The sequence below is a fragment of the Brachyhypopomus gauderio genome, chromosome 6 (assembly GCF_052324685.1).
Source record: "Brachyhypopomus gauderio isolate BG-103 chromosome 6, BGAUD_0.2, whole genome shotgun sequence".
Classification (NCBI taxonomy): domain Eukaryota; kingdom Metazoa; phylum Chordata; class Actinopteri; order Gymnotiformes; family Hypopomidae; genus Brachyhypopomus; species Brachyhypopomus gauderio.
In genome coordinates, this window is record NC_135216.1 from 25,278,098 (window position 1) to 25,305,715 (window position 27,618).

The 27,618-nt window shown below is 48.2% G+C and overlaps 2 protein-coding genes and 1 long non-coding RNA gene across 6 annotated transcripts; 2 read left to right on the plus strand and 1 right to left on the minus strand.

Annotated features, from left to right (window-relative positions):
* Positions 1 to 1,082: 1,082 nt before the first annotated feature.
* LOC143517441 (vascular cell adhesion protein 1) lies at positions 1,083 to 13,168 on the plus strand. The gene is made up of 12 exons (XM_077009951.1): positions 1,083 to 1,273; positions 3,102 to 3,428; positions 3,697 to 3,957; positions 4,054 to 4,383; positions 4,655 to 4,879; positions 5,498 to 5,722; positions 5,846 to 6,109; positions 9,233 to 9,559; positions 9,828 to 10,088; positions 10,184 to 10,513; positions 11,888 to 12,142; positions 12,332 to 13,168. Exons 1-12 carry the CDS (start codon positions 1,138 to 1,140, stop codon positions 12,487 to 12,489), a joined length of 3,099 nt encoding a protein of 1,032 aa, XP_076866066.1. The 5' UTR covers positions 1,083 to 1,137; the 3' UTR covers positions 12,490 to 13,168.
* LOC143517447 (uncharacterized) lies at positions 3,345 to 14,536 on the minus strand. Of its 2 annotated transcripts, none has more exons than XR_013131949.1 (4): positions 14,259 to 14,536; positions 9,795 to 9,954; positions 7,514 to 7,715; positions 3,345 to 3,823 (listed from the first exon to the last, which is right to left on the minus strand). It is a non-coding gene; the product is annotated as an uncharacterized LOC143517447 (long non-coding RNA). The 2 variants fall into 2 exon arrangements; XR_013131948.1 differs by lacking the exon at positions 14,259 to 14,536 and adding an exon at positions 10,172 to 10,305.
* Positions 13,397 to 27,618, plus strand: trip10a (thyroid hormone receptor interactor 10a). Of its 3 annotated transcripts, none has more exons than XM_077009952.1 (15): positions 13,397 to 13,645; positions 17,287 to 17,402; positions 18,879 to 18,935; positions 19,419 to 19,566; positions 19,943 to 20,005; positions 20,468 to 20,572; positions 20,694 to 20,822; positions 20,957 to 21,103; positions 21,308 to 21,493; positions 24,004 to 24,168; positions 25,637 to 25,746; positions 25,974 to 26,106; positions 26,194 to 26,282; positions 26,967 to 27,085; positions 27,254 to 27,618. In XM_077009952.1, exons 1-15 carry the CDS (start codon positions 13,622 to 13,624, stop codon positions 27,403 to 27,405), a joined length of 1,743 nt encoding a protein of 580 aa, XP_076866067.1. In that variant the 5' UTR covers positions 13,397 to 13,621; the 3' UTR covers positions 27,406 to 27,618. The 3 variants fall into 3 exon arrangements, with proteins under 3 accessions (XP_076866067.1, XP_076866069.1, XP_076866070.1); XM_077009954.1 differs by lacking the exon at positions 24,004 to 24,168 and adding an exon at positions 24,386 to 24,436 and having other exon boundaries at positions 13,398 to 13,645; XM_077009955.1 differs by lacking the exon at positions 24,004 to 24,168 and having other exon boundaries at positions 13,398 to 13,645.

Genomic DNA, 27,618 nt, shown 5'->3' on the forward strand with positions numbered 1-27,618 from the left:
GTGGTACCACATGTGCGCCCACTCCAACCTGAACGGGGTGTGGTACAGAGGGGGCCATTACCGAAGCCGCTACCAGGATGGGATCTACTGGGCGGAGTTTCATGGAGGATCTTACTCACTGAAAAAGGTCGCCATGATGATCAAACCCATTTAAACAGAGCAGGAGAGAAATCGGCACACTGAGACTGGCAAAGTCCCCGGGGACCAGAGACCAGAGGATGCTTAGTGCTGAATTACCTGGATGGGCAAATCACCTGGCTGCATGCTATGTGGTAGTAGATGGTGATGCACAAAAGGCTTTAAGAAGATGATTCTTTTTTATTGTTCAAATAGACACTGTATTGTGTTTATCTCCAAATGGACACTGACATGAAGATTGCAAAACCAGTATTGTAAAACTGATTTAATTTTTTTTGTAACACGCAGTGTGTTGTGTCTGGCTGTGTGGTTTGGATTTTGCTTTGAGGGTTGATGTACTACAATTGAGTATTTATTATCAATGTTATTATATAGGGTTATATGGTATGTGTTGACTTATTGTCAAGCCTTCTGAGTGAGTGTGTGTGTGTTTAGTTTGTGGTTGTGTATAAGTTATTGTAAGCTATAAGTTTAACTCTTATAAAACTCTGAAGTGTATGACATTTGTACCATATTTGTAAGCATTTATTATCAGTTTGTTATAAATGAATGTCAAAACTGCTCATGAGTAGAAAGGTGTCAGCAGTGATAAGGTTTCAGCAGGACTACGGAGTCTGACCGACAGAGAAAAGCATCTCTCAGCATCTCATCTATGATGTTCATGGCCACAGAACCCTGTACACAGTAAGCATTTAATAATAAAAGAAGTGCCATAACACAGGGGTATCTGGAAATCACTGGGACATGCACATTCTTCTTGTCAAGAAATATAACAAATACAACATGCTCACTGCCCACTATAGTACAAGTATTTCATTGTATGAATGTATGTACAGTCGAACACTCACACAGTCTCTGCTGTGAGGTTGTGAGGTTGCTTCCTTCATGTGGTTTGCCATATAATGCCTCCACGAACAGGATTTCCTGTTCAGTCTTCAGTTTCTCATGCTACACTCACAACAGACAATTGCTATAGACACACGGCCGGGTTGAGCATCCATGTTGAGGACCAGTTATCTCCACCCTCCTCCTCCACCTCAACACCACCAACCACAGCCATCATTGCTTGTCTTCTGGGTAAGGAGAACCATGCTCCACCTGATCGTCCTGCTGCTGATTACACTCATAGATGGCGGTAAGTGTCCACCTTTGAGTTCACCGTGAATGGTCGTTAACAGCCGAAGGTTCGTTTGAACCTCCCTACAGGGTGTTTCTATGTCGCGTGCCACATAGGCGACATGGCAGAACTACATCGCATTCACCTAATACACATCACATTTGCCACTTTCACTTTCAACATGGTGTTTTTGCCCTCTTGTGCTATGGTGAGGGCTCAACACAGTGAAGGATCTTGTGCTATGGTGAGGGCTCAACACAGTGAAGGATCTTGTGCTATGGTGAGGGCTCAACACAGTGAAGGATCTTGTGCTATGGTGAGGGCTCAACACAGTGAAGGATCTTGTGCTATGGTGAGGGCTCAACACGGTGAAGGATCTTGTGCTATGGTGAGGGCTCAACACGGTGAAGGATCTTGTGCTATGGTGAGGGCTCAACACAGTGAAGGATCTTGTGCTATGGTGAGGGCTCAACACAGTGAAGGATCTTGTGCTATGGTGAGGGCTCAACACGGTGAAGGCTCTTGTGCTATGATGAGGGCTCGGGGAAGGTTCTAGAAGCAGGATGAACTGTAGTGACACGAAACTGTGTAGAAGACTATGGTGAGAGATGGATTCACTGCTTGATAGAACTCTTAACAGTAATTGATAAGCAGTGTTTACAAATGCATAAAAAATTGTCACTCATTTCTTTTTAACCCTGTTGGATACTTGATAATCATTTTGGTGTGAAATATATGAATACAAAACTGAAATTGTGAGCATTACAAACTTCTGTGCTTGTGTTTCTTATTGAAACAGCTAAAATTGTTAAAAAGGGTGTGGCAGGTGCTACTTCCTGAGCAGTGCGTGTTAGGGCGTACTCACACTAGGCACGGTTTGCTGGTTCCGTGCTGGGGCCCGGTTATCCCCCCTCCCCACTCCCCCTCTGGCCTGCACTCACACTCACACAGTAAAATGTTTCAGAATTGTAGTGTATAATGGCCACTACCCAAAGAGTAAGCATTTCTTTTGAGACCATTGTGTGATGCATAGATGTGAACTATCCAAACAGAGAAGACTCCGTAGACGTCATAGACCAGGTATCACCAAATGGCGGACCGCGGTCCGGATCCGGACCCGAACGCCGTCCTGTCCGGACCCAATCACATTCCTGATTAACTGGATACGGACCCAAATGCCAAAAATTTTTTAACGGGAGACTATATTTTAAACCGGAGAATTTATTTTTAGACGAGTGTTACGTACGTTCACCACCCATTGAGTGTTACGTTCGCCCCCGCTCAACAACTTTCGTTCGCCACCCCCCCCCCCCCCCCCGCTCAACAACTTTCGTTCGCCACCGCGGACCCGGACCTAAGGTCTGAGCTATCTGCCAAAAATGGACCGCGGAAAGATTTAATTGATTACCCCTGTCATAGACAATAACAGGAAGAACACAGACTCAGTCCTACCGGCACCTGAGTGATGCTCAGAACCACAGGACCCTTATGAGTACACCAGTGTGCAAGCCAATCAGTGATGTGCTGTTACACCAGTGTGCAAGCCAATCAGTGATGTGCTGTTACACCAGTGTGCAAGCCAATCAGTGATGTGCTGTTACACCAGTGTGCAAGCCAATCAGCGATGTGCTGTTACACCAGTGTGCAAGCCAATCAGCGATGTGCTGTTACACCAGTGTGCAAGCCAATCAGCGATGTGCTGTTACACCAGTGTGCAAGCCAATCAGTGGTTCTCATGCAAAGCTTCCTGCCCAAAATTATAAAAAATGCATTTAAACTATATATGAAAGGAAGTTGTTTGTGGATCAAATGGTAAATGTTTTTTTGGGATCATTTCTTGTTGCAGAAGCTGCAGACATGGTGTCCATCAGTGTTGTGGGACACACAGGACCAGTGATTGAGGGCGCGTGGTATGAGCTCCGGTGTGACATTCAGAATGTCGCTCCTGTTCACCTCCTCACTGTGACGTGGTACAAAGGATCCACTCTGCTGACGTCTGAATCATTTAATCACACCAACCCTTTAATGATCAAGTCTACCACACACTGGATCCGTCCCACCTTATCTGATGATGGAACTGATTACCGGTGTGTGGCGGAGCTCAGACAGGATCCAGCAGGATCTCAGTCTACATCTACTGTGATGTCAAATAGACTTATTCTTACAGTAGAGTGTGAGTAATCCACAGATTACATTGTCTCCTTTGCACTTGATAAAATGGTACTCTGACATCATTTCTGGTGGATCCACAAATTGGCTTATTCATTTATTATTATTTATTGTTTGATTTCAAAACCACAACCGAAGGACCAAAGGTATATGGACCTTCTTCCATCAATCATAAGCAGGTTTTAAAATGGGCTGATGCAGATTCATAGATTTTCCCCATTATGCTCTGAGCAGGTCACCTGAAGGTTAATGGTGTTCATCTCTTCTGGCAGGTAACTGTCCTGTTGTTCTTCAGCCTCCCGCCGTGGTGGTGGAATACGGAGACTCCGTCTCGGTGAACTGCTCCTATTCCCAATACCACATTGGGTTAGGCTGGGAGGCGTCTCAGGGACCTGTAGACTTAACGAAAGATGTCCAGTTCATCACCTGGAGCGTGCCCAGTCTCAAGCATTGGGACATACGGCCATTGTGCTACATTAACATAAATGAACAAGGACAGCAGGAGAGGATGTATCTCCCAGTTATAATATATAGTGAGTGTCTTACTGGTCGCCTTTAATACTTGATATTGCCACTGAAATACAAAGAAAAAAAACTAAAAAACATAAAAATCTCACTTTTTGTAACAGAAACTCCAGACAGTGTGTCCATCGGCTTCATGAACCACACAGGCCCAGTGACGGAGGGCAGACAGTACAAACTCCAGTGTGACATTCAGAATGTTGCCCCAGTTCAGCGCCTCACTGTGAAGTGGTACAAAGGACAAACTCTACTGACAGAAACGTTCTTTAATGACTCCACCAAGACTCCAGTGGACCAGTCTGCTACACTCCAGATTTCCCCCAGCAGAGATGATGATGGAGCTGAGTACTGGTGTGAGGCAGAGCTCAGACTGGGACCAGTAGGACCTCAGCCTCCTTCTACACTGAAATCAGATCCTCTCAGAACTACTGTGTATTGTAAGTTATTCTTCACATATGAGTACTGCTCATTATCGTAATCATGGATGAAAGCCATCTAAGGTGTATTGATTAGTGTTGTAAGAAATGACCACGTCATTCACAATTATCATTTGACTCCATGGACTGTAATGAGAGATTAAATCCTGTTGTCATCATATGTTGTTACTCATAATGATACATTACTATGTGACAGTTAGATGTGGTGCATTGCTGGAAGTAGAATGTAGTGTTTGTTGTCATGGAGATCTCTACCCTGCTTCACCCCTAGATGGTCCTGAGGTTTCCAACTGTCCTGAGGTCTTGTGGCTGTATGAGGGAGAAAGCCTACAGGACTACTGCAGTGTCACAGGAAATCCTCTGCCTGAGCCTAGGTGGCTGAGGGCGGGGCTGACCTTTGACCCCACCCGCCCACTCAGTAGAATTGAAAATGGACATAAATTCACCATGTACGCTGATGCAGACACTCAGCACCAGCTGACGGTGTTTGTGATGTGTAAGTGTATTAATGTGTGTTATGCGTTTCTTTCTTACATGTCATTTTAGGATGGGGCAGTGGGGTGGAGGAGGGGCCCTGATGTTTAGCATCTGAACTGTTTTTATATGTGTCCACATGGTCCAGTGAGAAAATACGGATCAGGTAAGGATCAGATTCCACATTTATGGATGTGGGTTCATGAATCTGCATTTGAAGGCTGGCAAAAGACCGTGAGCAATGTGGTAAACGATTTAGGCAGATAGTGGGTTTCACTGAACAGATGGTAGTAACAAAGAAAGTATTGGCTGGATTCATATGCTTCAGTGAGAGTGTACCCCAGATTTCTCAGACCAATGATCATTTCACACAATTGGAGACTCCAGATACTAGAAATTGACATTACTTACAAATAAATACAAATAAACCACGTGATGGTAATAAATGGCAGTGCAGACACTGGGCACAAAGATCTGATGGCCTGTAGTGTGGATTTCACTGGCACTACACACACACACACACACACACACATACACACACACTCTCACACACACACACACACACACACACACACACACACACACACACACACACACACACACACTCACTCAGCTTCATCTGTCTTCTCTACTGCTGCAGATGGACCAGAGATTTCATGTAGAAACAGCATCACAGTCCCAGAGAATGAGGAGTTGGACCCCAACTGCACGGTTGCAGGTTTTCCACAACCTGAACTGATGTGGCTAAAAGAGGGAGACATAGTGGTTTTCCCACAAATAATGCAAAGGACTGATGCAGGGACATACGTCCTAGCAGCAAGCAACAACTCCACAGCCAACCACACGCTGGAGATCGAGGTGCAGTGTAAGTGAGTGTTTTTCTGTGGCACTATAGAGGTGTACAGTCTCAGCAGTGCTGGACATTCCCGGTAAGCACAGTAACACAGCAGAGGAAGGTGGACTTATCTGGGCTTTGCTCTTTCCTCAGACCCTCCTGCAGACATTATGGAGCTGAATGATCAGTCAGTAACTGAGGGGTCCTGGGTGTTTCTGAAGTGTTTTTCCTCGGCCAGACCTCGGCCAGAGTATGAATGGATCTACCACCCAGAACCCAACGTGAGGAACATGAGTGAAGACGGAGTGTCCATGCTGATCATAAACGGTGCCAGTGGACGTAATATTGGCACATACACATGCATCGCCCACAATTCACTGGGGGAAACACGGCGGTCTGTTAGAGTAGATGTTGAAGGTAAGACACTGCTTGTTTATTATGGGTCAGATTGGACTAGTGAAGGACTAAATGACCATGTCAGTGGAGAATGTCCATTGTAAACTTGTTCTTAGTCTAGACACAGACACAGTGCAGGTTTCTTATTTGTTGGGAAGAAAGATGGCGGATTGAGACCATGTATAGATTACCGTGGGCGCAATAAGGTAACTATCAAAGACCGTCATCCATTACCCCTTATGGCCACGGCATTCGAGGCGTTATAACAGGCCACCATCTTCACGAAACCACGTTTATCACGCCGTCAGGGCACTACGAATATCTAGTAATGCCATTTGGATTGATGAATGCCCCGGCGGTTTTCCAACGCCTTATAAATTAAGTGCTCAGAGAAGCCCTTGACCGTTAAGCCTTCGTCTACCTTGACGATATTCTCATTTATATACCAAAGAGTTACTTGCCGTCAAAATGGCACTTGAAGAGTGGAGGCACTGGCTGGAGGGGGCCAAACACCCATTTTTGGTATTGATGGACCATAAAAATCTCCAGCAGGCTAAACGACTCTAGCTTAGACAGGCTAGGTGGTTGCTGTTCTTTAGCCGGTTTAATTTCGCCCTCTCCTATTGACCTGGTACCAAAAATGTTAAATCTGACGCGTTATCTCGTTAGTGGTAATTGCCACCTGAGCACACAAACCCAGCACCATTATACCGCCTGTTAAAATAATGGCACCTATCCAGTGGGACGTTGAAGCTGCCGTCAAGCGGTCACTTACCCGTGTTCCTGGTCCTAGAGGGGGACCTCCTGGCCGTCTGTACGTTTATCCTACCTTGAAACAGAAGGTGATGGATCAGGGACATAACTCCCCTTTCGTGGCTCACCTGGGGTCCTGTCGCACCCTCTAGCTCCTGCAGTGGCGTTTCTGGTGGCTTGGCATAGACCAAGGGGTGGAGATATACATGTCGGCCTGTGGGACGTGCGCCCGCAATAAGGTCTCCCAAACCAAACCACCTGATTTGCTACATCCTCTTCCTATCCCATCCAGGCCATGTGGCTCTCGATTTTGTCAACGGATTACCCCCGTTGCGGGGTAACACCACCATCTTAGTCATTGTAGATCAATTTTCTAAAAAAGCTAGGTTCCTGGCACTGCCTAAACTCCCCTCAGCCCGTGAATTGGCGTCTCTGTTTCTCCATAACATCGTGAGGCACCATGGCTTCCCTGTGGACATTGTATCCAATATAGGGTCGCCCACGGCTAGACGGAGAGGACGAACCAGGACCTGGAACAAATGCTCAGGTGTCTGGCGTCCTCTAACCCATCCTCCTGGTCCGACCAGCTCCTTTGGGCGGAATATGCCCACAACACCCTATGGCACTCGGCCATTGGTATGACACCCTTCAAATGCCTCTGTGTGTACACACCTCCTATGTTCGCCGACCAGGAAACGGAGGTGGAGATGGAGATGCCGGTTGGCATGGCATAAGGCCCGTAAGGCATTGTTGTCGGCCTAGGCTGGGAATCGCTGCAGTACGGACAAACATCGTCTCTCTGCCATGTCCTTCCTCCCTTGGCAATGTGTCTGGCTTTCCGCCAAGGATCTGCCGGTCCGGGATACTTGGGACCCTTCAAAGTAGACAAGCAAATTAATCCAGTTACTTATCGGCTGCTGCTCCCTCCGTCCATGTGGGTGCAACCGGTATTTCACGTCTCGCGTCTCCGCTTCAAAAAAGTAGGACTTTTTGAAGTAATATTTATTCAGTAAAATGTTTGTAGTTTGTAGTGGCCATTATGAGTTGTAGTGTATAATGGCCACTACCCAAAGCGTAAGCATTTCTTTTGAGACCATTGTGTGACAACACATGCACGACTCAATGTTTAGGAGACAAACCAAAGTAAGAAAAGGTGTTTTCTTACAACTTTCAAACAGAAACAGCAATGTAATGCATAGATGTGAACTATCCAAACAGAGAAGACTCCGTAGACGTCATAGACAATAACAGTCCTGAGAGCCGTCAGGCCGGCTGAAGAACACAGACTCAGTCCTACCGGCACCTGAGTGATACTCAGAACCACAGGACCCTTATGAGTACACCAGTGTGCAAGCCAATCAGCGATGTGCTGTTACACCAGTGTGCAAGCCAATCAGCGATGTGCTGTTATACCAGTGTGCAAGCCAATCAGCGATGTGCTGTTACACCAGTGTGCAAGCCAATCAGTGATGTGCTGTTACACCAGTGTGCAAGCCAAGCAGTGATGTGCTGTTATACCAGTGTGCAAGCCAATCAGCGATATGCTGTTACACCAGTGTGCAAGCCAATCAGCGATGTGCTGTTATACCAGTGTGCAAGCCAATCAGCGATGTGCTGTTACACCAGTGTGCAAGCCAATCAGCGATGTGCTGTTATACCAGTGTGCAAGCCAATCAGCGATGTGCTGTTACACCAGTGTGCAAGCCAATCAGCAATGTGCTGTTATACCCAGAGCCGGAGTGGCTAATCGGGAGATTCGGGAGGATTCCCGATGGGCCGGCTCATGTCAGTCTCTAGTTTGTGCCGATTGGGAGGGAAAAATAATTTTGGGCCGGATTTGGGTGTTGTAGTATAGCCGAACGGCGTTTGCAAAAACTGAAAAACAGAACCGGAAGTTCCACCATACCATATTTATTTTAGTCCACGTGCAGAGTGCCTTGGCATTCCACCAACAGTAATAATAAAGAATGCACAAAAACAAAACCAAAAACAAAAAAAAACAAATTAACCTAACTAATCAAACTCAATTGATACATTACAACCAGGCCCTCACGCCTCTGCATTCCCAGACAGCCCCCCCTCTTCTCAGAGTTCTGCTCTTAAACATTTAATCTTGGGTTACACCACTGACCGGACATGGAACGGACGTGAGCTCCGTTACATTGGGCATGAAACTCCCAGGCTGAAAAAGTGTCCCACTCCGGCCCTGGTTATACTAGTGTGCAAGCCAATCAGCGATGTGCTGTTATACCAGTGTGCAAGCCAATCTGCGGTTCTCATGCAAAGCTTCCTGCCCAAAATGATTAAAAATGCATTTAAACTATATATGAAAGGAAGTTGCTTGTGGATCAAATGGTAAATGTTTTTTTTTGGGATCATTTCTTGTTGCAGAAGCTGCAGGTATGGTGTCCATCAGTGTTGTGGGACACACAGGACCAGTGATTGAGGGCGTGTGGTATGAGCTCCGGTGTGACATTCAGAATGTCACTCCTGTTCACCTCCTCACTGTGACGTGGTACAAAGGATCCACTCTACTGATGTCTGAATCATTTAATCACATCAACCCTCTAATGATCAAGTCTACCACACACTGGATCCGTCCCACCTTATCTGATGATGGAGCTGATTACCGGTGTGTGGCGAAGCTCAGACAGGATCCAGCAGGATCTCAGTCCACATCTACTGTGATGTCAAATAGACTTATTCTTACAGTAAAGTGTGAGTAATCCACAGATTACATTGTCTCCTTTGCACTTGATTAATTGGTTCTCTGAAATAATTTCTGGTGGATCCACAGATTGGCTTATTCATTTATTATTATTTATTGTTTGATTTCAAAACCACAACCGAAGGACCAAAGGTATATGGACCTTCTTCCATCAATCATAAGCAGGTTTTAAAATCGACTGATGCAGATTCATAGATTTTCCCCATTATGCTCTGAGCAGGTCACCTGAAGGTTAATGGTGTTCATCTCTTCTGGCAGGTAACTGTCCTGTTGTTCTTCAGCCTCCTGCCGTGGTGGTGGAATACGGAGACCCCGTCTCTGTGAACTGCTCCTATTCCCAAGACCACATTGGGTTAGGCTGGGAGGCGTCTCAGGGACCTGTAGACTTAACGAAAGATGTCCAGTTCATCACCTGGAGCATGCCCAGTCTCGTGCATTGGGACATACGGCCATTGTGCTACATTAACATAAATGAACAAGGACAGCAGGACAGGATGCATCTCCCAGTTATAATATATAGTGAGTGTCTTACTGGTCGCCTTTAATACTTGATATTGTCACTGAAATACAAAGAAAAAAACTAAAAAACATAAAAATCTCACTTTTTGTTACAGAAACTCCAGACAGTGTGTCCATCAGCTTCATGAATCACACAGGCCCAGTGACGGAGGACAGACAGTACAAACTCCAGTGTGACATTCAGAATGTTGCCCCAGTTCAGCGCCTCACTGTGAAGTGGTACAAAGGACAAACTCTACTGACAGAAACGTTCTTTAATGACTCCACCAAGACTCCAGTGGACCAGTCTGCTACACTCCAGATTTCCCCCAGCAGAGATGATGATGGAGCTGAGTACTGGTGTGAGGCAGAGCTCAGACTGGGACCAGTAGGACCTCAGCCTCCTCCTACACTGAAATCAGATCCTCTCAAGTTTACAGTGTACTGTGAGTCTTCTTCCGAATGTTCCTTCTTCTACACATATATCTTATGCAGCCCTGTCGACAGGGGGGGACAACCGGGTCTGTTGTCCCGGGCCCCAGCGCCAGGGGGGCCCATCAAAGAGCCCAGCAATTTATTTTTATTTAAAGTCTATAATTTTAAATAATCTTGAAATCTTTCATTACTATAACTTTCTTTACTCAAAATAAGCTAAATGGCTAAAATATATGTTTTTTTCTTACCTATCTGCATATTTTCCATTAAGTGCATACACCCCCGCCTCACACTGAAAAATGGTTTGATCCAGCACCGACCGTAGCCGGCTGGTACCCGCCCAACAGCGGGAAATACAGTGGTGGATCGTTAAAGTAAAGTAAATACAGAAATCTGGAGCGCAGAAAAGAAAGGAAAAACATTTACCTGACGAATTTTAATGTTGCATTGTGTTCCAGGTTTGAATAATGCTGAAATTTAGGCTAAAGTACTTGAAAATGCTTGAAATTGTAACTACTTCGTTTCACAACAAATAGCTGTCTGACTGAACAGTTCCTGGATTACGTTAACAAATACGAGCCTCTTGTAACTCCAGGACAAAACATGAGAGAACGTGAAGACGTTAAGATTGGGCGTTTTGAAAATAAACAACCATTAAATAATGTGATAAAAAGCGAATTATTTCGAATCATTTCGAGTATATTTAACTTAGTTAAAAAAAAAATTTTTAAGTTTAACGTGCTGGGAAATATTGAAATGGACCTTTAAAGTGCCGTACAAGTGCTTTAATTCCACCTTGTAAAGGTGTATGGACCCTGCAAACGTGACTTTGTTCATTGCGCAGAAGCGCGGCGCGCGCGAAGTTACAAAATTCGAGAGGTTCGAATCGACAGCGCGTGAGGCCCGGTGGCGGTGCCATTGCGATTACGTAATTTTCGCCGCGCGGACCCTCGCGCCGCGACGCGTCAAGTATAAACCAGTAAGCTGTCAGAAACAGCTTTGATGTGTGGCTATATTATATACTACAGAGGAAATTCAAATGACGTTATCGGGGGGGGGGGGGGGGGGGGGGGGGGGGCACATGAAACTTTCTTGTCCCGGGGGCCCCAGCAAGACTGTCAACGGGCCTGATCTTATGTATACATCACAACACTGGGTTGATCGTCATATTTTGTAATGTAGGCTACAAATAGACAGTACTACATAAAAAAGATTTTTAAAATTCTAATTCTAATTCTAAATTGTGCTTCATCTTTCATCTTTGCTTGCATTTTTCTGTGCACACTGATTTTTAAATTATCTGTGATCCGATTCTAAGTAATTATAACAAGTTAAATCCACAACCGCAAATTGTGACATGTATAACACAAAAATCTTCTCCACAGACGCGCCAGAAATCGTGTCAGACATTGTGAATTTAGTGGTCGTATCGATATTGAGGGACTTGTCACTGACCTGCAGTGCTAACGGGAATCCGGAACCTGACGTGGAGTGGCGGTTTAAAAATCAAACTATAGCCGCTGGGAGGCGACATAGTACACTAAAGATTTCTCGAGTCACGTCTGCTCATGCTGGCCTGTATACTTGCACTGCTACGAACCCAATTCAGAGCCAGACATGGGAAGTCGTGGTGAAAGAAGGTAGGCTATTTGAATTTAGTCTATAAAATATGTTTCCTTTGGTAATCTCATGTAGTCATTACAAATGACCTAAATGTTTATGAAATCAAATATTTATGAATATTCAAAAGACAGTAAGAGAATTAACCTCTGCTTCCTACACTTATTTAAATTATTTCTAATTATCTTTATTCTTTTCTATCTTTTTAGATTACAGTATCCTACATATATGCATATTAGTTATTTTGATTATATGTTTTATATGTATATGTGTATTTATCCTGTGGCTACGGAAGAAAAAACGAACTGGAAAATATGACATAAAGCGTAAGCATGAAGGTATTAAGATGCTGTTGATAAACAACTGACATGGGTATTTTGGACAATTGTCAGAAAATGGCTAATAAATTATAAACAACAAACTGTTACATGCTGAAAGGCGAAGGAAAGCTTTGAAGATGACATGCAGCTTCACTCACAGCCAGCCAGCCCAATACAACAAACAGACCTCTAGAGGCGAGGAGCGCTGATCAGTGGCATGAGTAAACATATTGTTTTGTTTGCATTTTTATTAATTTGATGGTATTAATGTCCAAAATGTCACATTAGCCTCTGAAAGAAACTAAGCACGCGTATAGTTCTCTTTTACTGTATTACAAAGCTTAAACCACTTCATTAAAAATAAGTGTGGCGTGTAAAGAATTGCATGCATTTTATTTTTTACTTTGTCATGGATCAAATCAAACGTATTTTTGCGGGGAGGTTGGTAATCCTCAGAATGTAAGCTGTTTAAAAATGTTTTTTCAGTCACATATGTATGTCTGATGCAACAGATCCAATGTATAAATGTATCTGCTGTTCTCAATTACTGTCTCACATCACTCCACTCATAATAATCTTATCAAACCCCATGAATTGTGTAATGGTAAGTTATTGTAAATTAAACTAAACTGGTAACAAACTACATTGGATAAAGGCAATGGATTTTTTTCTCTTTACAATATTATTTCTCTAAATACATATTATCATTTACAGTAGAAGTTAATCGCTAGGATACAATTTAAGTGTTCTGTCCTTTCTAAAAATGACATTGTGCAATTGGTATCAGAATAATCAATAAAAATCGTTTATTTTAACTATAAGAAGATATTTTGTTGGAGTTCTCCCATGCATTAAGCATCCCGACTCATCTCCCGTATTCCCAAGAGACGTGGAAATCCGACCCGGTTCCTTTAAGGATCGGGATCTGGGAGTGACGCGGATATGAAAGCCAGTTGATCCCTTTGCTTTGCAAAGAAAATTACTTGGGACAACGGGTTAGATAGCTAGCTAGGCTTCGCACTGAATATTTAATCCGGTTGTGTTATGCATCACGTTAAATGAGAAAGATAAACAACACTTTTATGTGACTAACACTCGTAGTTCCGTGGGGTGGTGAGTTGGGATAAGTTATTTACATTTTTATTAGCCAACAACAACACTACTTTGGGTTCCGCAGATATGGACTGGGGGACGGATCTCTGGGTGAGTTTGGCGGTTCAACTAAACACATTCATGCTTATCAAACTAGGTGGGTTCGTAGTTTTAGTTTTAGCGTCCATCAGTTTATCAGTTAACTGTTGTCTGTGTTTTTGAAGTGTTATTTCTCATTAATAGCCTGGCGTGCCGAGGAAAACGTTCAACTTTTAAAACCTGCTTTGCAGTAGCCTACATCTAGCTGGCCAGTCTTCTTATTAATGGTTTACGGTGCCACCATCGATTGACATATAATAATAAACTAATAAGTTGGCTAGGTTATATGAATTTTCGTCTGTCTTGGTTTGCCAAGTGTCATATCAACAGGAGACACCGCGGACTTGACCAACGTCGCTTGAGATTAACCAGCTGGCGGTACTTGTATTAGACCAATAGCTATAGTTATCCTGCAACTTCCAGGGTACATCTGGATAGGTTATGTTACATTGTTTTACTTTTATAAATACTCCTGACAACATTAGTTAACCAGCTAGAAATGATAATAAACGTTAAGTTACCTTGTTAGCTCACTCCGAGCTGTCCGGTATCTTTTGCGCTCTTTTGGGTTTTTAAATAGTAGTTGACCAAGATAAATATGTTTAACGGGGATGAAATAACTTACTCTGGGACTCGTAATGTATGTTAGTTAAGTTAGTTATCCATTATGGCTCGGGTTTGCATTCCTTTGCTGCCGTTGGGTCTTACGTTTGAGTTTGATGAGTTACTTTTGAGCTCTCTTGGCATCGTTCAGGTTCAGTGGATGCTAAGGTAGATTTAGCTTTAGAAACATCCAATGATTTCTGTGTCTCTTCAACAAGATATTTGAGATCCGTTTTTATGGGGTTTGTGTCGGGTTTGAGGGCGATGCGGTTTTTGAAGTAGGGCATTTTCTCGCATGCAAACGTGTTTGCTCCTGCGCTTCGTGCATTGTGTAGGATTGCAGACTTATGAACATTATTGAGAAACTAGCACAGTTATTTCTATAGATGGAGCTGGCATAGTTGAGCCCTGTTACCCCTGTAGCGTGTTTTCGGACTGTTCAACTTCCTATTCACTCTGCTTATACAACTGAATAAAAAATCACTTTGGCCCATTGCTACTTTTGGTTTGAGATGTTTGAAGGCATTTGTCCCATGTCGGGGGGGAAAAAAGCATCTTTACAAGCACACGGAATGTGTACCCATCCGACTGACTAACGGTATTTAATTGGAGCATTACACAGAGGTGGGTGGGGATTTTCTGACCCCATTACACCAGTTCCCCTGGGCTTCTAGACTCTGTCCCCTTTTCATCTTCTGGGCTCCAGCACCAACCTAATTAGTTTTGCCCTAATTTGTTGACACATGATCTGGCCCATGTCACTGTGTTTTATTTTTGATGTTAACAAATGTTTTCGTCAGCGAGTAAGTGTGAGAGATGGACTTCAGAACAGCGCCTCCTAGCCCGCTCGGCATCAGGCTGCAGTCGTACCGGTGAGTTTGGGAGGCACGAGGTGCCGCCCGGGACTGCCCTGTGGTAGCGTGCGTGTCTCTGAGGCTTTTGTTTCTAGCGGGAGGAGCAAGAACACTTTCCCTAAAGCCGAATGTTTATGAATGACTCAGAGTGGTCATGAATCAGCCAGGGCAGAGAATGTGAAAGAGAAAAGGAAAGGGAGAGAGAGAGAGAGGGAGAGGCCAGTCTCATTAGTCTTCTCTTGATTTACTTCCTCTCTAAGCAACGGCTTTGGTTTTTGGACCCAACTGTTTCTGCGTGCGTTTGGCGTTTGAGTGCCACTCACTTGCCCACAGCTGTGTCATCAGCCCTCGTGTTCCCCAGTGTTCCCAGTGCTCCCCAGTGCTCCACGCTCTGTTCCTGCCAGCATCGCCCTTCACGCGTCTCCTCGGGGGTGCGCGCCGTGTGCTGTTAATACTCGCCCCAGCCCTCAACGTCTGCCAGTATGAGCGCTTTTCTAGTCAACTTGTAAAAATGTGGTGCAGCAGGCCGTGTGTTAAGCCGTTACAGCAGCGCGGCGTGACTAACGGGGGAGGCATGTGTCTGGGCCGCTGCCCCGCAGCAGGGCTGGCCGTCCGGCTTTGTGCTGGCCCCACAGGCTCTGGGATGATGCTGGAGCTCGGCTGGGCGAGGAGAGGGGCTCAGAGGGGAAAGGCTCTGGTCCAGGCTCAGTACCCTGCGACTTGTATGTGGGCTGTGTGATAATTAGGCCTGCACTTTCTGAAGCAGGGGGGTTTTTTTCTGCTGAAAAAACCTTGAGACAGTTGTTAACTAGAAAAAGGGAAGTGTTCAGTGTGCGAACCAACCAAAAAAATAATCTTCAAGTTCAGTTGTGCTATTGTTGATGTTATTTTGAATAGCCTTCATAAATGTGGACCAATGTTGCTAAATAGTTTACATGTGACTGGTATGAGCCAAGTCACAAATGAGTGGGTTACGTGGGGGCGATGAATCCTTTATTTGTTCTTCCCTCTTTAGCTCCATTTTGAGGCGGGCGGGAGGTTGGGGGGGGGGGTGGAGTTAGGGACATGGACCGGCTTGTCAGGAATCTAGCCTGGAAGGCCCCGCCCCCCGCCCCCCTCCCCTCCAGCGTCATGAGCGCCCCTGCAGTGAGGCCCATGACGGTGCTGACCGTGAGCCCGGGGAGCATTTCTCGGTCATGACGCTCACACGCAGGCATGCCTGCTCTCGAAGGAGCAAAGAGCTAGGAGCAGCAGTTCTGTTCAGCCTTGTGTGTGTGTGTGTGTGTGTGTGTGTGTGTGTGTGTGTGTGTGTGTGTGTGTGGAGGAGGAGGAGGAGGAAAAGATAGGGAGAACGAAAACCCTGACACGCACTGAGCAACGTGTAGATAACAAATTAGCTCGGCCTTTCCTGTGGGTTTCAGCCCTGCCCGCTGCCCTGGAGGAAATAACGTGCCACAATATTCATATTTTGTATGTTTTTCTTGAGCCGTGCCGAAAAGCAGCAGGAAGCACAGAGGTCTTCCACTTCCTGTGTCCTGACTGCGAGTGATGACGCCGTCAGGCCACAGCGCCCTTCAACTGTTCCCGTGGCGACCCGGGGCTGAATTTACTGCAGCCAGGAAGGCCTCCCCCAGATAACGCCACTGAAGGTTGGGGTTGTAAACTCGTGGGGGAATCTGTGGAATGTGTGGTGTAGCGTGGAGGCTGATCTAGTGAGATCCATTTAGCACCGTCCCCGTCTGTGCCAACACGATCTCGCCGCAGTATCATTTGCATGCTGGATGCCAAAGCAGGTTGCTTTTGAAGTGCGGTTTAGCTCACGGCATGCCAGCGTGATAAATAGTTTGTTCATCTCCACTGCGATGTCGCGCTTTGCACTACTGATTTTGCCAAAGGCGGCAGTATGGTAATGAGTAGTCTGACCAATCATAATTCTTTTTGTTGTGCGCTGCACGCGTGACCGGGCCAGATGTTCGTGAGTAATGTTCTACGGATGTTTTGATTAATCACAGGGTTCGCTTGATCGAAGAAATTCAGCGTAAATAGGGAAAATGTGACTGGCCAGTGATTAACCATGTTACATCAGAGGGGACATCATAATCGCATGTAGCAGAGTTATCACGGAGGTCAAACTGTTAGTGAGGGTGTCCATTGTGTCTAAGTTTTGTGTTTTAAAGTGTCTCATTCTTCCTACAGGACCAGTGTGATGTCATTGAAAAACACACGCTCTCTGGGCTGGAGCTGGTGGACAGATACGTTAAGTTTGTTAAGGAACGGACAGAGATTGAACAGAACTATGCCAAGCAACTACGGTGAGGGATTTTACAATCTGGGCTTGCCAGCTAGGATATAGAAGTGTGTGTGTGTGTGTGTGTGTGTGTGTGTGTGTGTGTGTGTGTGTGTGTGTGTGTGTGTGTGTGTGTGTGTGTGTGTACACGTGCGAGTTTTGCACGCGTGTGTTAGTGCGAACTTTTAATGTACTGTGAAGTTTATGTTGGGTGTTGTTGCAGAATGAACTTGTGAGCTTACTTGATTAGTAGACTTGGCCTCTGCCCAGACACCACTGGAGACGCTGGAGACGCTCACTTGTCCCCCAGGAGTTTGTCCCTCCCTCCCTCCGTCTTCCCCAGTCTCTCATTTACTGGTTCTCTGGCTCCGCCTCCTCTCCCCCCACTGTTGTTGTTTTTGGGCACTGGCGTCCATTGCTCTGCTGGTCATGTGACGTCTTCCTGTGCCCTGTGCCTCTGGCAGAGGAAGTGGGAGCAGACCAGCATATGACAGAGAGGATGTGGTAGAGGAGAGAACCTTCTTACACACACACACACACACACACACACACACACACACACACACACACACACACACGGTTCTCTTCTCACATTTTCCCACCTCTTCCCAGTGCTGGGTTTACCAGCATAGATGTGAAAATGTGAAATGACGAGTCCTGGTTGTTCTTGTGGACGTCTACTAGTGTTAAAGCATGAACGTAGCTGTCGGTTCACTATGAATGAGAGTTTCTGTTTGACAGTGGAGACTGATGTGATTATGCAACTTCCCATTCATCTCCCAGTCATTTATTATTAGTTTCTCAGCGTCCTGTATTCTGTTGGTCATGATTAGTCTGTTTGGAAAGTGTCTGAACCCACCTGCGATGTCCCTGATGCACATTGTGCTTTGCGGGACGGAGACGTTTCTGGATTATTGCCTGGCTGTCTCAAACAGCTGACTGGCAAACAAAGCAGCCCTCGTGTTTTCCAACATGAACACGGGCACGTTTGGTTTTTCTATGTTTGAGGACTTTAGAGGACAGATACAGGGTGGACAGTGGATCACTGCCATGCCTGGTATGCTGTGAACTCTCACCCCGGTTCCGTCCAGGGTCTCCCTGCTGTGTGTGGTGGCTTAGTTTCCAGACTAAACATTTATTAAGCTCTTTCTTATTCTCCTTCAGTTGTAGGCAATACATCCTTTTCTGCGTTAAATGTTTTGTGAATGTGTAAACCATTCATGTCAAATTAACCTTAAAGTCAATGTATCGTTTGGCCATTCTGTAACTTTATTCACTCAGAACACACCATGTGAAGAAAACTCCCAAACACTGGTTTCTCAGGTTGGCTAGGCCGTCTGTACGTGTAGGATCTAGCCAGGGTTCCTACACCTCCAGGGCTCAGTGTGCATGGACCAGCAACCTGCCAGGGAACTCTTCAGAAACGTCAAAACGCTGAATGATGACTGCGGTGACTCTGCTAACTGGTGGTGATGGTGATGCCGTTTGTCTTTGTCCACAGGAATCTCAGTAAGAAGTACAGCCCCAAAAGAAACAGCAAGGAGGAGCAGGAATGCAGGTAGCTTCTACAGCGCCATTTCTACTCGTGAGAATGGATGGAGAGATGAATGAAGAAGAGTCAGTAATAACAGCTCTTCAGGCTAGGGGCCCCAGGACTGTCATACTCCTCTGGAGTAGCTCAGGATTCTGGCAGAGCCGTTGGTTTGTTTGGATGGGAGCGGGTGAGCGAGCGGGTGAGCGAGCGGGTGAGCGAGCGGGGGAGTGAGTGAGTGAGTGAGGACCTGTGGGCTCTGACTGAGATCACAGCTGCATAGTCATGCAAATGCTTTTAATCTGCTCCTGCTGGGAACCAGGAAGGAAGCTTCTGATGGAAATGAGTTCTTCTGAGAGCCACCTCATGATTTGCAGATATCTGCCCTGAAATCTGGACATGCGGTCATGGTCTCCAACAGTCTGTCCTCTTCCTCAGTCTCCTCCTCCTCCTCCCACTGTGTCCCTTTCTTCACGTCCTGTTCCGTCTCTGCATGTGCGGGGCTCTCAGGTTCTCCAACCACCAGTCCTTCGTGGACATCCTGAACGAGATGAGTGACTACGCCGGGCAGCGGGAGCTGGTGGCCGAGAACATGATGATGAACATCTGCATCGAGCTCAGCAAGTACCTGCAGGAGCTCAAACTGGAGCGCAAGACGGTGAGCGCGCAGAATCTGGGCCGCCCGCACCTGAAATACACACTCCCGGGGGCGGGGTCAGAGCAGAGGGGCGGGGTGGTAGTTCGAGGGCGATTTAAATGTTGGGCGGGAACGTGGCGCTTGCGTGGGGGGTGACGGCGTGCTTGTGTCATTTTCTCCGATGTTTAGAAGAATGCTGTGGGCTGGTTGATCTGCCGTGTAATTAAATAGCCACGTAGCAGACGTTTCTCTTCAGACGTTTCTCTTCAGGCTCTTGCAGGCATCGCCAAGCGCTCGTGTGCTGCTGCTGTGACACAGACGGCACAGACGGCACGGTCTTCGTCTGTAGTTCTGTCTGTCTCGTCCTCTGACTCTTTTGTCTCTTCTGGGTTTCCAGCATCTGTCTGAGGCTAAGAAGGCCCAGCAGTCTCTGGAGAGTACCTACAAGCAACTGGACAACGTAAGCAGCGTCTCCGCCAGGGACCATGAGCTCCCATTAAGACACTCGGAGGGGTGTGTGTGTGTGTGTACAGCTGAGGTTTGCTGATCTTGTGGTTTGGAGACTGAGAAGACAGTAGAACAGAAGCAGAGTTTTTTTCACATGTGTGTTTGTGTCTCCTCAGAGAGGGTGTGTGTGTTTGCGTGTCCTCAGAGAGGGTGTGTGTGTGTTTGTGGATAGGGGGGGTCAGTGTTTACCAGCTCCTCCTCATGTTTGGTCAGGTGACTGTTATCAGTACACTGTTCCATTTAACTGCACCCACACAGATGTTGTGAGGCGGGAACTTAAAGAGAGGTCTGTCATGCTTTCTTGCATCAAAGTGGCTGGTTAACATTATCTCCTCTCTCTCTCTCTCTCTGTCTCTGTCTCTGTCTCTCTCTGTGTCTGTCTGTGTCTGTCTGTGTGTGTGTGTGTGCGTGTCAGAGTAAAAAGCGTTTTGAAAGAGAGTGGAGAGAAGCGGAAAAGGCAGCTCAGTATGCAGAAAAAACAGATCAGGACATCAACGCTACAAAAGCTGATGTAGAGAAGGTATGTGAACACTTCTGGGTCTTGATGATGTATCAGTGTTTGTATTTCTACACAAACTGTGTGTGTGTGTGTGTGTGTGTGTGTGTGTGTGTGTGTGTGTGTGTGTGTGTGTGTGTGTTAGGCCAAGCAGCAGGCGCATATGCGTACGCACATAGCAGAAGACTGTAAGAACGACTACGCTGCCCAGCTGCAGAAATACAACAAGGAACAGAACCAGTTCTACTTCACAGACATGCCTCTCATATTCAACGTAAGCCACCGCATCAATCCTCCCATCACGCCCGTCTTTGTCCAACAGCTCAGTAACCACACACCGGCTGGGCTTTCTATACCTACCGGTATCATTACAACCGTGTGTGTGTGTGTGTGTGTGTGTGTGTGTAGAAGCTACAGGACATGGATGAGAGGCGCGTGCGGAAGCTGGTGCAGGCCTACACCCTGTTCGCCGACACGGAGAAGCAGGTCATGCCTATTGTTGGGAAGTGTCTGGAGGGCATCACCAGGGCCGCCAGCAACGTCAGCGAAAAGAACGTGAGCCTGCCTGCCCCCTGCTGGCCAGCTAAGATCAAACACCAGGCCGGCGTTTTTAACTTAAGGCACCGCAGCCTGACTGGGCTGCTCAGAACACTGACTAACATTAGCGTATGTCACTGCTCCGCGCCGAGGTACTAACATGCACCAGTAGGGGGCGCCGGTGAGGGGGGCAGTCGGGTTCAAACCTCCCTGTGTCCCCAGGACTCCCTGGTTCTCGTAGAGCAGCACAAGTCCGGCTTCGAGCGGCCCGGCGATCTGGAGTTTGAGGACTACAGCCAGGGCATCAACCGTGCCTCCTCCGACAGCAGCCTGGGCACGCCCAAGGGCCCGCTGGACCTGCTGGGCAAAAACAAGAGCAAACCCTTCTGGCTCTTCAAAAAGAGCAAGGTAGGCCCCCCCACCACAACCCCACCCCCCCTGTGTGGGCGGGGCTTAGGGTCAGCGTTACTGAGGACGGCTGTATTTTAGCAGCCTGTCTGCCACACACTGCTCCACACACCACGATCAGGTCCAGGTGATCACCTAACCAGTACGCTTGTGTGGGAACTCCACACACACACCAGGGAGCAACAGCTGACGTACATGCCGACATTGCATCTGGAGTGGAGGGGTATCTTCGTTTTGCCTGAAGCAGTGTGTTGTTTGCAATGTACGTTATTATAACCATGTTGGAACATATAATGCACACAGGTGTGTGAAGCAGCTTTTTAAAATTAACAGAATTAAAACAATTGTCTTTAAATATGATGTCTGTCTATCCCACTGAAAATCACCTTTAGTTCTGTGTAGTCTGCTATCCTGATCTACTCCGTGTGTATCATGAGTCTGACGCTGTGTGCTGTAGTGTCACTGTAAGTGAGCTGTAGATGCCTTAGAGGCCTTTAACACTAGTGTAGGTGTGATCTCCACCTTTTGAGTTGGGCGTAGAAATGCATGGTGTTCACTAGCCATTTCAATTCTCTTTAAACACACACACACACGCTGTTTGCATGGCTGTCTCTCTGGCTGTGAGCTCTTTTTTCTTGTGCACCGACAGCATGACCGGAGATTACTAGTACAAGCCAGTAAGAGCAGGGTCAGCTCTGACACACACACACACACACACACTCACACACACACACACACTAGTGCTACATATACAGAATACATCCTTTAGTCCCATCACAATGGCGCCTCTATGAAATGTCGAGCATCAGGCTGCCGTCTGGGTAACTTGGTTAAGGGGGTTAGTCAGACCCAGTGCTCAGGGAGCAGCGTTAGGGCTCATTCAGCTCTCGAGGCCCATGTGACGAGCACAAGCAAGAGGTCTCGTCTTCTCATGGTGGCCCTCGTGAGAGCAGACCCACCAGGGCCTCCCTCCTCATCCTGCGTCCAGCCCGAGCGACTCGCCGTTACATGGCCCTGAGGCAGAACCAGGAGACTGGCTTCCTCTGCTGCTGTCCTAACCCCACCCACCCCCACCCTTGCCCCACCCCCACCATGCCTGCTGTCCCACCCATCTCTTCCCTTCGCTCCTCCCCTCTGCGGCCCGTCAGCGTGCAGCACCGCCCTGCCTCGTCTCCAAAACCAACCAATGACAATGCACGGCCAGATCCCGCCTCCTGAGCCGATTGGTTGTGAGGGGCTGTCCTCCCTCCCGCCTGTAGCAGGGATCCAGTAAAACTGCTCCAGCAGGCCAGAGCACGTGCGGCTCTACTCAACACGCTGTGCTGCGGCCGCTGGAGCTGATTTTACACGATCCACTTGTATCTAGTTCTTAGTTTATCCAGCCGTGCTCTTAAACGTGCTCTAGTTTTCCCTGGCGTAGCCCTCCGTGTTTGTCTGCCTCCACCAGGACTAACGATTAATTGATAGAAGCCTATCAAGGCTTGTCTGGTTCCACTGCTCTGCTGGGATCGGCCGGCCCTGGTCTGCCGTCCGAGTTCGGCGGCCCGGCGTCGTAGACATATAGGACGGCAGCTTTACTGACGCGGCCCTCGCCGAACGGGCCCCGTGCTCGGTTCCTTTAAGGTGCAGTGGGCTTGGACCCCGTGCGGGCCTGTATGTAGCTCAGCTGGAGCCCGGGGCCGGTCTCAGTGTCCATCCCATTGTTCCCAGTTGGGTTTACCGCAGTGCTTAAAATGCAGCCTCAGGCTTTATTCTGCTGTTTCAGCTAGTCGCGTTATTGTGGTGGAGCTTGACCGGTTCACCTTTGATGCATTTTGTGTGTGTGTGTGTGTGTGTGTGTGTGTGTGTGTGTGTGTGTGTGTGTGTGTGTGTGTGTGTGTGTGTGTGGAAAAGCAGAAGTTTTGAAATCTGAGGCAGTATTTCAGCCATTGTAGTAACTCCTCTGGAGGAACCGCTGGAGATCCCAGAGAAGAGACTGTGGACTCCTGGGTCTCGTACCCGCAGAGCTTTGCTCTGAAACATGATGCAGTGTTTATCTGCACGGCCGCAGTAGACGGGCGTCTGTTCTGAGTTTGCATGTTTGCTGCGAGGTTTTGCTGTTGGAGCTGCGCCTTCCTCTGACGTCGCCGCGTTGCTGGGCTTCAGCGTTGGGCTGTGGGGCTTCAGCGTTGGGCTGTGGGGCTTCAGCGTTGGGCTGTGGGGCTTCTGCGTTGGGCTGTGGGGCTTCTTGGGCGTTCTTGTTCTGCTGGGTTGGCTCCACTGTTGTCTGCCTCTGCTCTGTGATGTTGCTCATGGTGTTTGATGGTGTCTCTCTCTTTCCCTTGTCATCTATGTGTGTGTGTGTGTGTGTGTGTGTTTTTTTGTCTCCCTCCCCCCCCTCGTCCCACCCTCGTACTCCTCCCGGCCTCCCGCTGTCGTGTACCTGCCCTCCTATTGGTCTGCGCCTGGTGTTGGCTCCACCCCCCATGTCCATTCCCCGCCCGCTCCCTCATTCCCCACCCAACCCACAGCCTTCCTCCTCCCCACTCACACCCTTCTCGCCCCCCCCGGCCCCGTCGCCCACTAACGGGCCCCCCTCCCCCAAGTTCACGCGGGACCCCCTGTCCTACTGTCTAAAGGAGATCAATAAGACGGTCAAACCCCGAATCTCCTCCTTCAGGACCCTGCGTAGAACGGTGAGTGAGCCAGGGCTGACCACTTCTCTGCGCGTTTAGGGGCCGCGGGACTTCTGGGTAATGGTCGTGTGTGGCGAGTGCTCGCCGCTCTACATCCAGGGTTCACGTGACAGTCCCGAGTCCCGAGCAGAGGAGCCTGCCGCTGTGTGACTGCTCTCACGGACGCTCCTGCCTGACTGTGTGTGTGTGTGTGTGTTTCTCTCCCCCTCTCTTTCAGAAATATGCCCTGGAGAGACTGGCCATTATCAACGTCCGGATGGGCTCTTATGTAATTCTGCCGTGTGGTTTTTTGTTTTCTCTTTAGGTTGTTTTTGGGAGGTGTTTACACCTTAACGGGGTTCTTTCCTGCATGGCCTCCTTTGCACCAGTGATGGATCATCAGCCCAGTTTAAACAGAGAAAATATTAGTGATTGAATAAATGGCTCTCGCAGGTCCAGGTCTGGGGGGCGGTGTTGCAGAGGGGGCCATCGGGCTTGGTCAGACCTATGGGTATCCGCACAGTGCACCATGCCAGCCTGTTCTCAGGGCCCCGCGTGAAGCCCTGGTTCCTGTAAGACGGTTGTGATGGTGTACTGTAACGGGCACTTAGTTCTGGGAGCACAGGTTGCTCTTACTGGTTTAACAGTGGGTCAGCCGAACTGGTTGGGTTGAGACGGATCTTGTCGCTGAGGGTTTTTTCATCTTGATTAATTTCCCAGAAAACAATGTAATACTGTCAGTGGATTCACTCAGGCGTATTATTCAAGTAGGTGGATTAATCAAGTGGATTAAATATCCTTTGTGTACAAGTGAATCCTAGAGAGCACAACGCATTACAAGAAATATATATAGCGGCTTAAAACGTCCATATGACCTCAGAAGGACATCTGAATGATCATAAACGTGGATGTCGCTGATAACGTTTCATAATCTGCCTTCTGGAAAACCCGAGTCCAGTCAGTCTCCTCGCAACGTCACAGTGGCCTTCAGTGTAAATGTCCCGTAGACAAACAGGAAAAGGTGATTATACTGGTGCAGACACGGACACGCACCAGGCAGCTTGGCCAGAGTCTGTAACTGTGGCAGCAGAAGCCACATAACTTGTTAAATGTCACATGTTGCTCTGTTGAATGCCAAGTCTGTTGCTGAGAGACCATAACACACTTACGGAGGGTTTGTTATTCAGGTAACTGAAGTGTATTCTCTTGGCGGGTAAACGTCTTCTTTTTCTGCTTATTCACTCTTGCGGTGTCGGAGTTTCTCATTTTAAGAGGGTCTCGCGGTTTAAGAACAACCAAACAACTCTCACTATCTGAGGTCTCATTTAACACGGCTTGTGGTGCGGGCCACTAATGGGGAAAGGGTGTGGTGTGTGTGTGTGTGTGTGTGTGTGTGTGTTTGCCGGCGCTCTGATCCGACTGTCCCCTGCTCCTCCCCCTGCTCCTCCCCTTGCTCCTCCCACTGCTCCTCCCCCTGCTCCTCCCCCAGCCGGCCGCCACGGAGGACTTTGGCCACCTCCCCCCGGAGCAGCGCAGGAAGCGTCTGCAGCAGAAGATCGACGACATCGGCAAGGAGCTGCAGAAGGAGCTGGACCAGAGGTTAGTGTGGTGCGGCGGTCTCCCCGGCAACCGTCGCCATGGCAACCAGCCCGACGAGATCCTCCAGGGGTTACCGGGGGGGAGGGGGGGGGTGTGGTCCAGAATGGGCTTGCTCTTGGTGATTCACGTGTGTGACCACGTGCATATGTCTCTCTCTACTTCCCTCTTTCTGTCTCTCTCTCTCCATCTCCCTCTCCCCCTCCATGCTGTCCTGCTGTCCTGTGCAGTGAGGCCCTGGGGAAGATGAAGGACGTGTATGAGAAGAACCCTCAGATGGGCGACCCAGCCAGCCTGGCCCCGCAGATCACACAGACCACACACAACATCCAGAGACTCCGTGGGGATCTCAACAAATACGAGGTGCTGCACAGCTCCGTCACACACACACCAACGCGCACACACACCAACACACACACACTTTTCTCACGTGTGTCCCTGTAATTGCAGTCATGGCTGGCGGGAGCAGGAGGTCGAGGAGAAACGCTGCGCTACTCCACTCACTCACTAAACAACAACGACGGCCACAATGCATACAGGTCAGCGCCATCACACACACCACACACACACACACATACATATACACTCACACACCACACACACTCACACCAACACACGATAACCTTATCTCAAACGCGCATATTGCTAAAAATAAAGTGTGTCTGTGGGAAGGGGCAGGGCCTTATCTCCGTCTGGTGGTGCCCAATGAACAATGAGCCACTCGGACTCACCAGGCTCAGTTAACACGAGCTACACCAGATGTAACTTGACAAATCTCGTCAAAAGTGCGAGTGTTCTGGGTTTTTACTGCCAAAACTGGGTAGCCAGGGTAGCATTATCGGGCGGAGGCAAAACTGCAGATTTTACATTTTAACTTGATTTCTTCTGCCAAAGCTGCAGCCTTTAAGCACCGTTAGAGGAAGGAAGTTCAGGGAGGTGCGTTTTGGATGTGGGTGGAGATAGAGGCTCTCAAACGCATCCCTAAAGTGTGTCAGTCCTGGCTGTCTAATAAAAGCCCCCTAAAATGAGCAGCAAACTGGGGCATTCTGATATAGCAGCACAAAGATACACATCCTGCAGCAGGACTGACGGGACACGGTGTCGCGGCTGCATTTGGGTCAGGGACGGTAGAGTCGTTAAAGCCGTTGTGTGTGTGTGTGTGTGGCTGCGTGATGGGTAGTTTGGTGTGATTTACTCACCTGCTGTCCCCCCCCCCTCACCAGTCCGGATGGGGCGCACTCGGACGAGAGCACCCCGGACGGCTCCCAGGCCATCTACGCCGAGTTCGACGATGACTTTGAGGAAGACGTTGGCCAATGCACAGCGCTCTACAGTTTCCCAGGTGTGTATGGAGAAGCTTCATCACTACTAAAACGGCAGCGTAAATGTCCTGTGTGTCCTGAAATCCCGCACCGTTTTATGTTCTGCCCTTTGTGGACTACTTTTGATTTTTGGTTCTTACCGCCTCTCACACTCCTGCTACGCTCTGGCTCCCCCTTGTGGCCGGCAGGCTCCAGTGAAGGCACCATCTCCATGCAGGAGGGGGAGGTTCTCGCCGTGGTGGAGGAGGACAAGGGCGACGGCTGGACGCGTGTGCGGCGCAGTAACGGCGAGGAGGGCTACATCCCCACTTCCTACGCCACCATCACGCTCAACAAGTGACCCCGCCACCCCCAACACCCCCCCCCCCCACCCCACCCCACACCCCCCCAACACGGATGCCACACCGCACGGGTCCCAGCGTTCACCGCACAGCAGTGTCACGCCTCGTTGTCCGCCACAGAGCACTGCTCTCCTCAGGGGGGGGAGGAGGGAGAGATGAAGGATCCTGTTGGCTCTGGTTTACTCTGGCAGCTCAGCCACTCGGAGCTTTAG

Excerpts from the sequence above, each read along its gene's own strand:
- LOC143517441 (XM_077009951.1), top strand. The coding sequence starts at position 1,138 with ATGTTGAGGACCAGTTATCTCCACCCTCCTCCTCCACCTCAACACCAC. Across the intron at positions 3,429-3,696 it reads ACTTATTCTTACAGTAGAGT|GTAACTGTCCTGTTGTTCTT; the intron begins GTGAGTAATCCA and ends CTCTTCTGGCAG. Across the intron at positions 12,143-12,331 it reads GGAAGTCGTGGTGAAAGAAG|ATTACAGTATCCTACATATA; the intron begins GTAGGCTATTTG and ends CTATCTTTTTAG.
- trip10a (XM_077009952.1), top strand. The coding sequence starts at position 13,622 with ATGGACTGGGGGACGGATCTCTGG. Across the intron at positions 25,747-25,973 it reads CAGAAGGAGCTGGACCAGAG|TGAGGCCCTGGGGAAGATGA; the intron begins GTTAGTGTGGTG and ends TGTCCTGTGCAG. Across the intron at positions 27,086-27,253 it reads AGCGCTCTACAGTTTCCCAG|GCTCCAGTGAAGGCACCATC; the intron begins GTGTGTATGGAG and ends TGTGGCCGGCAG.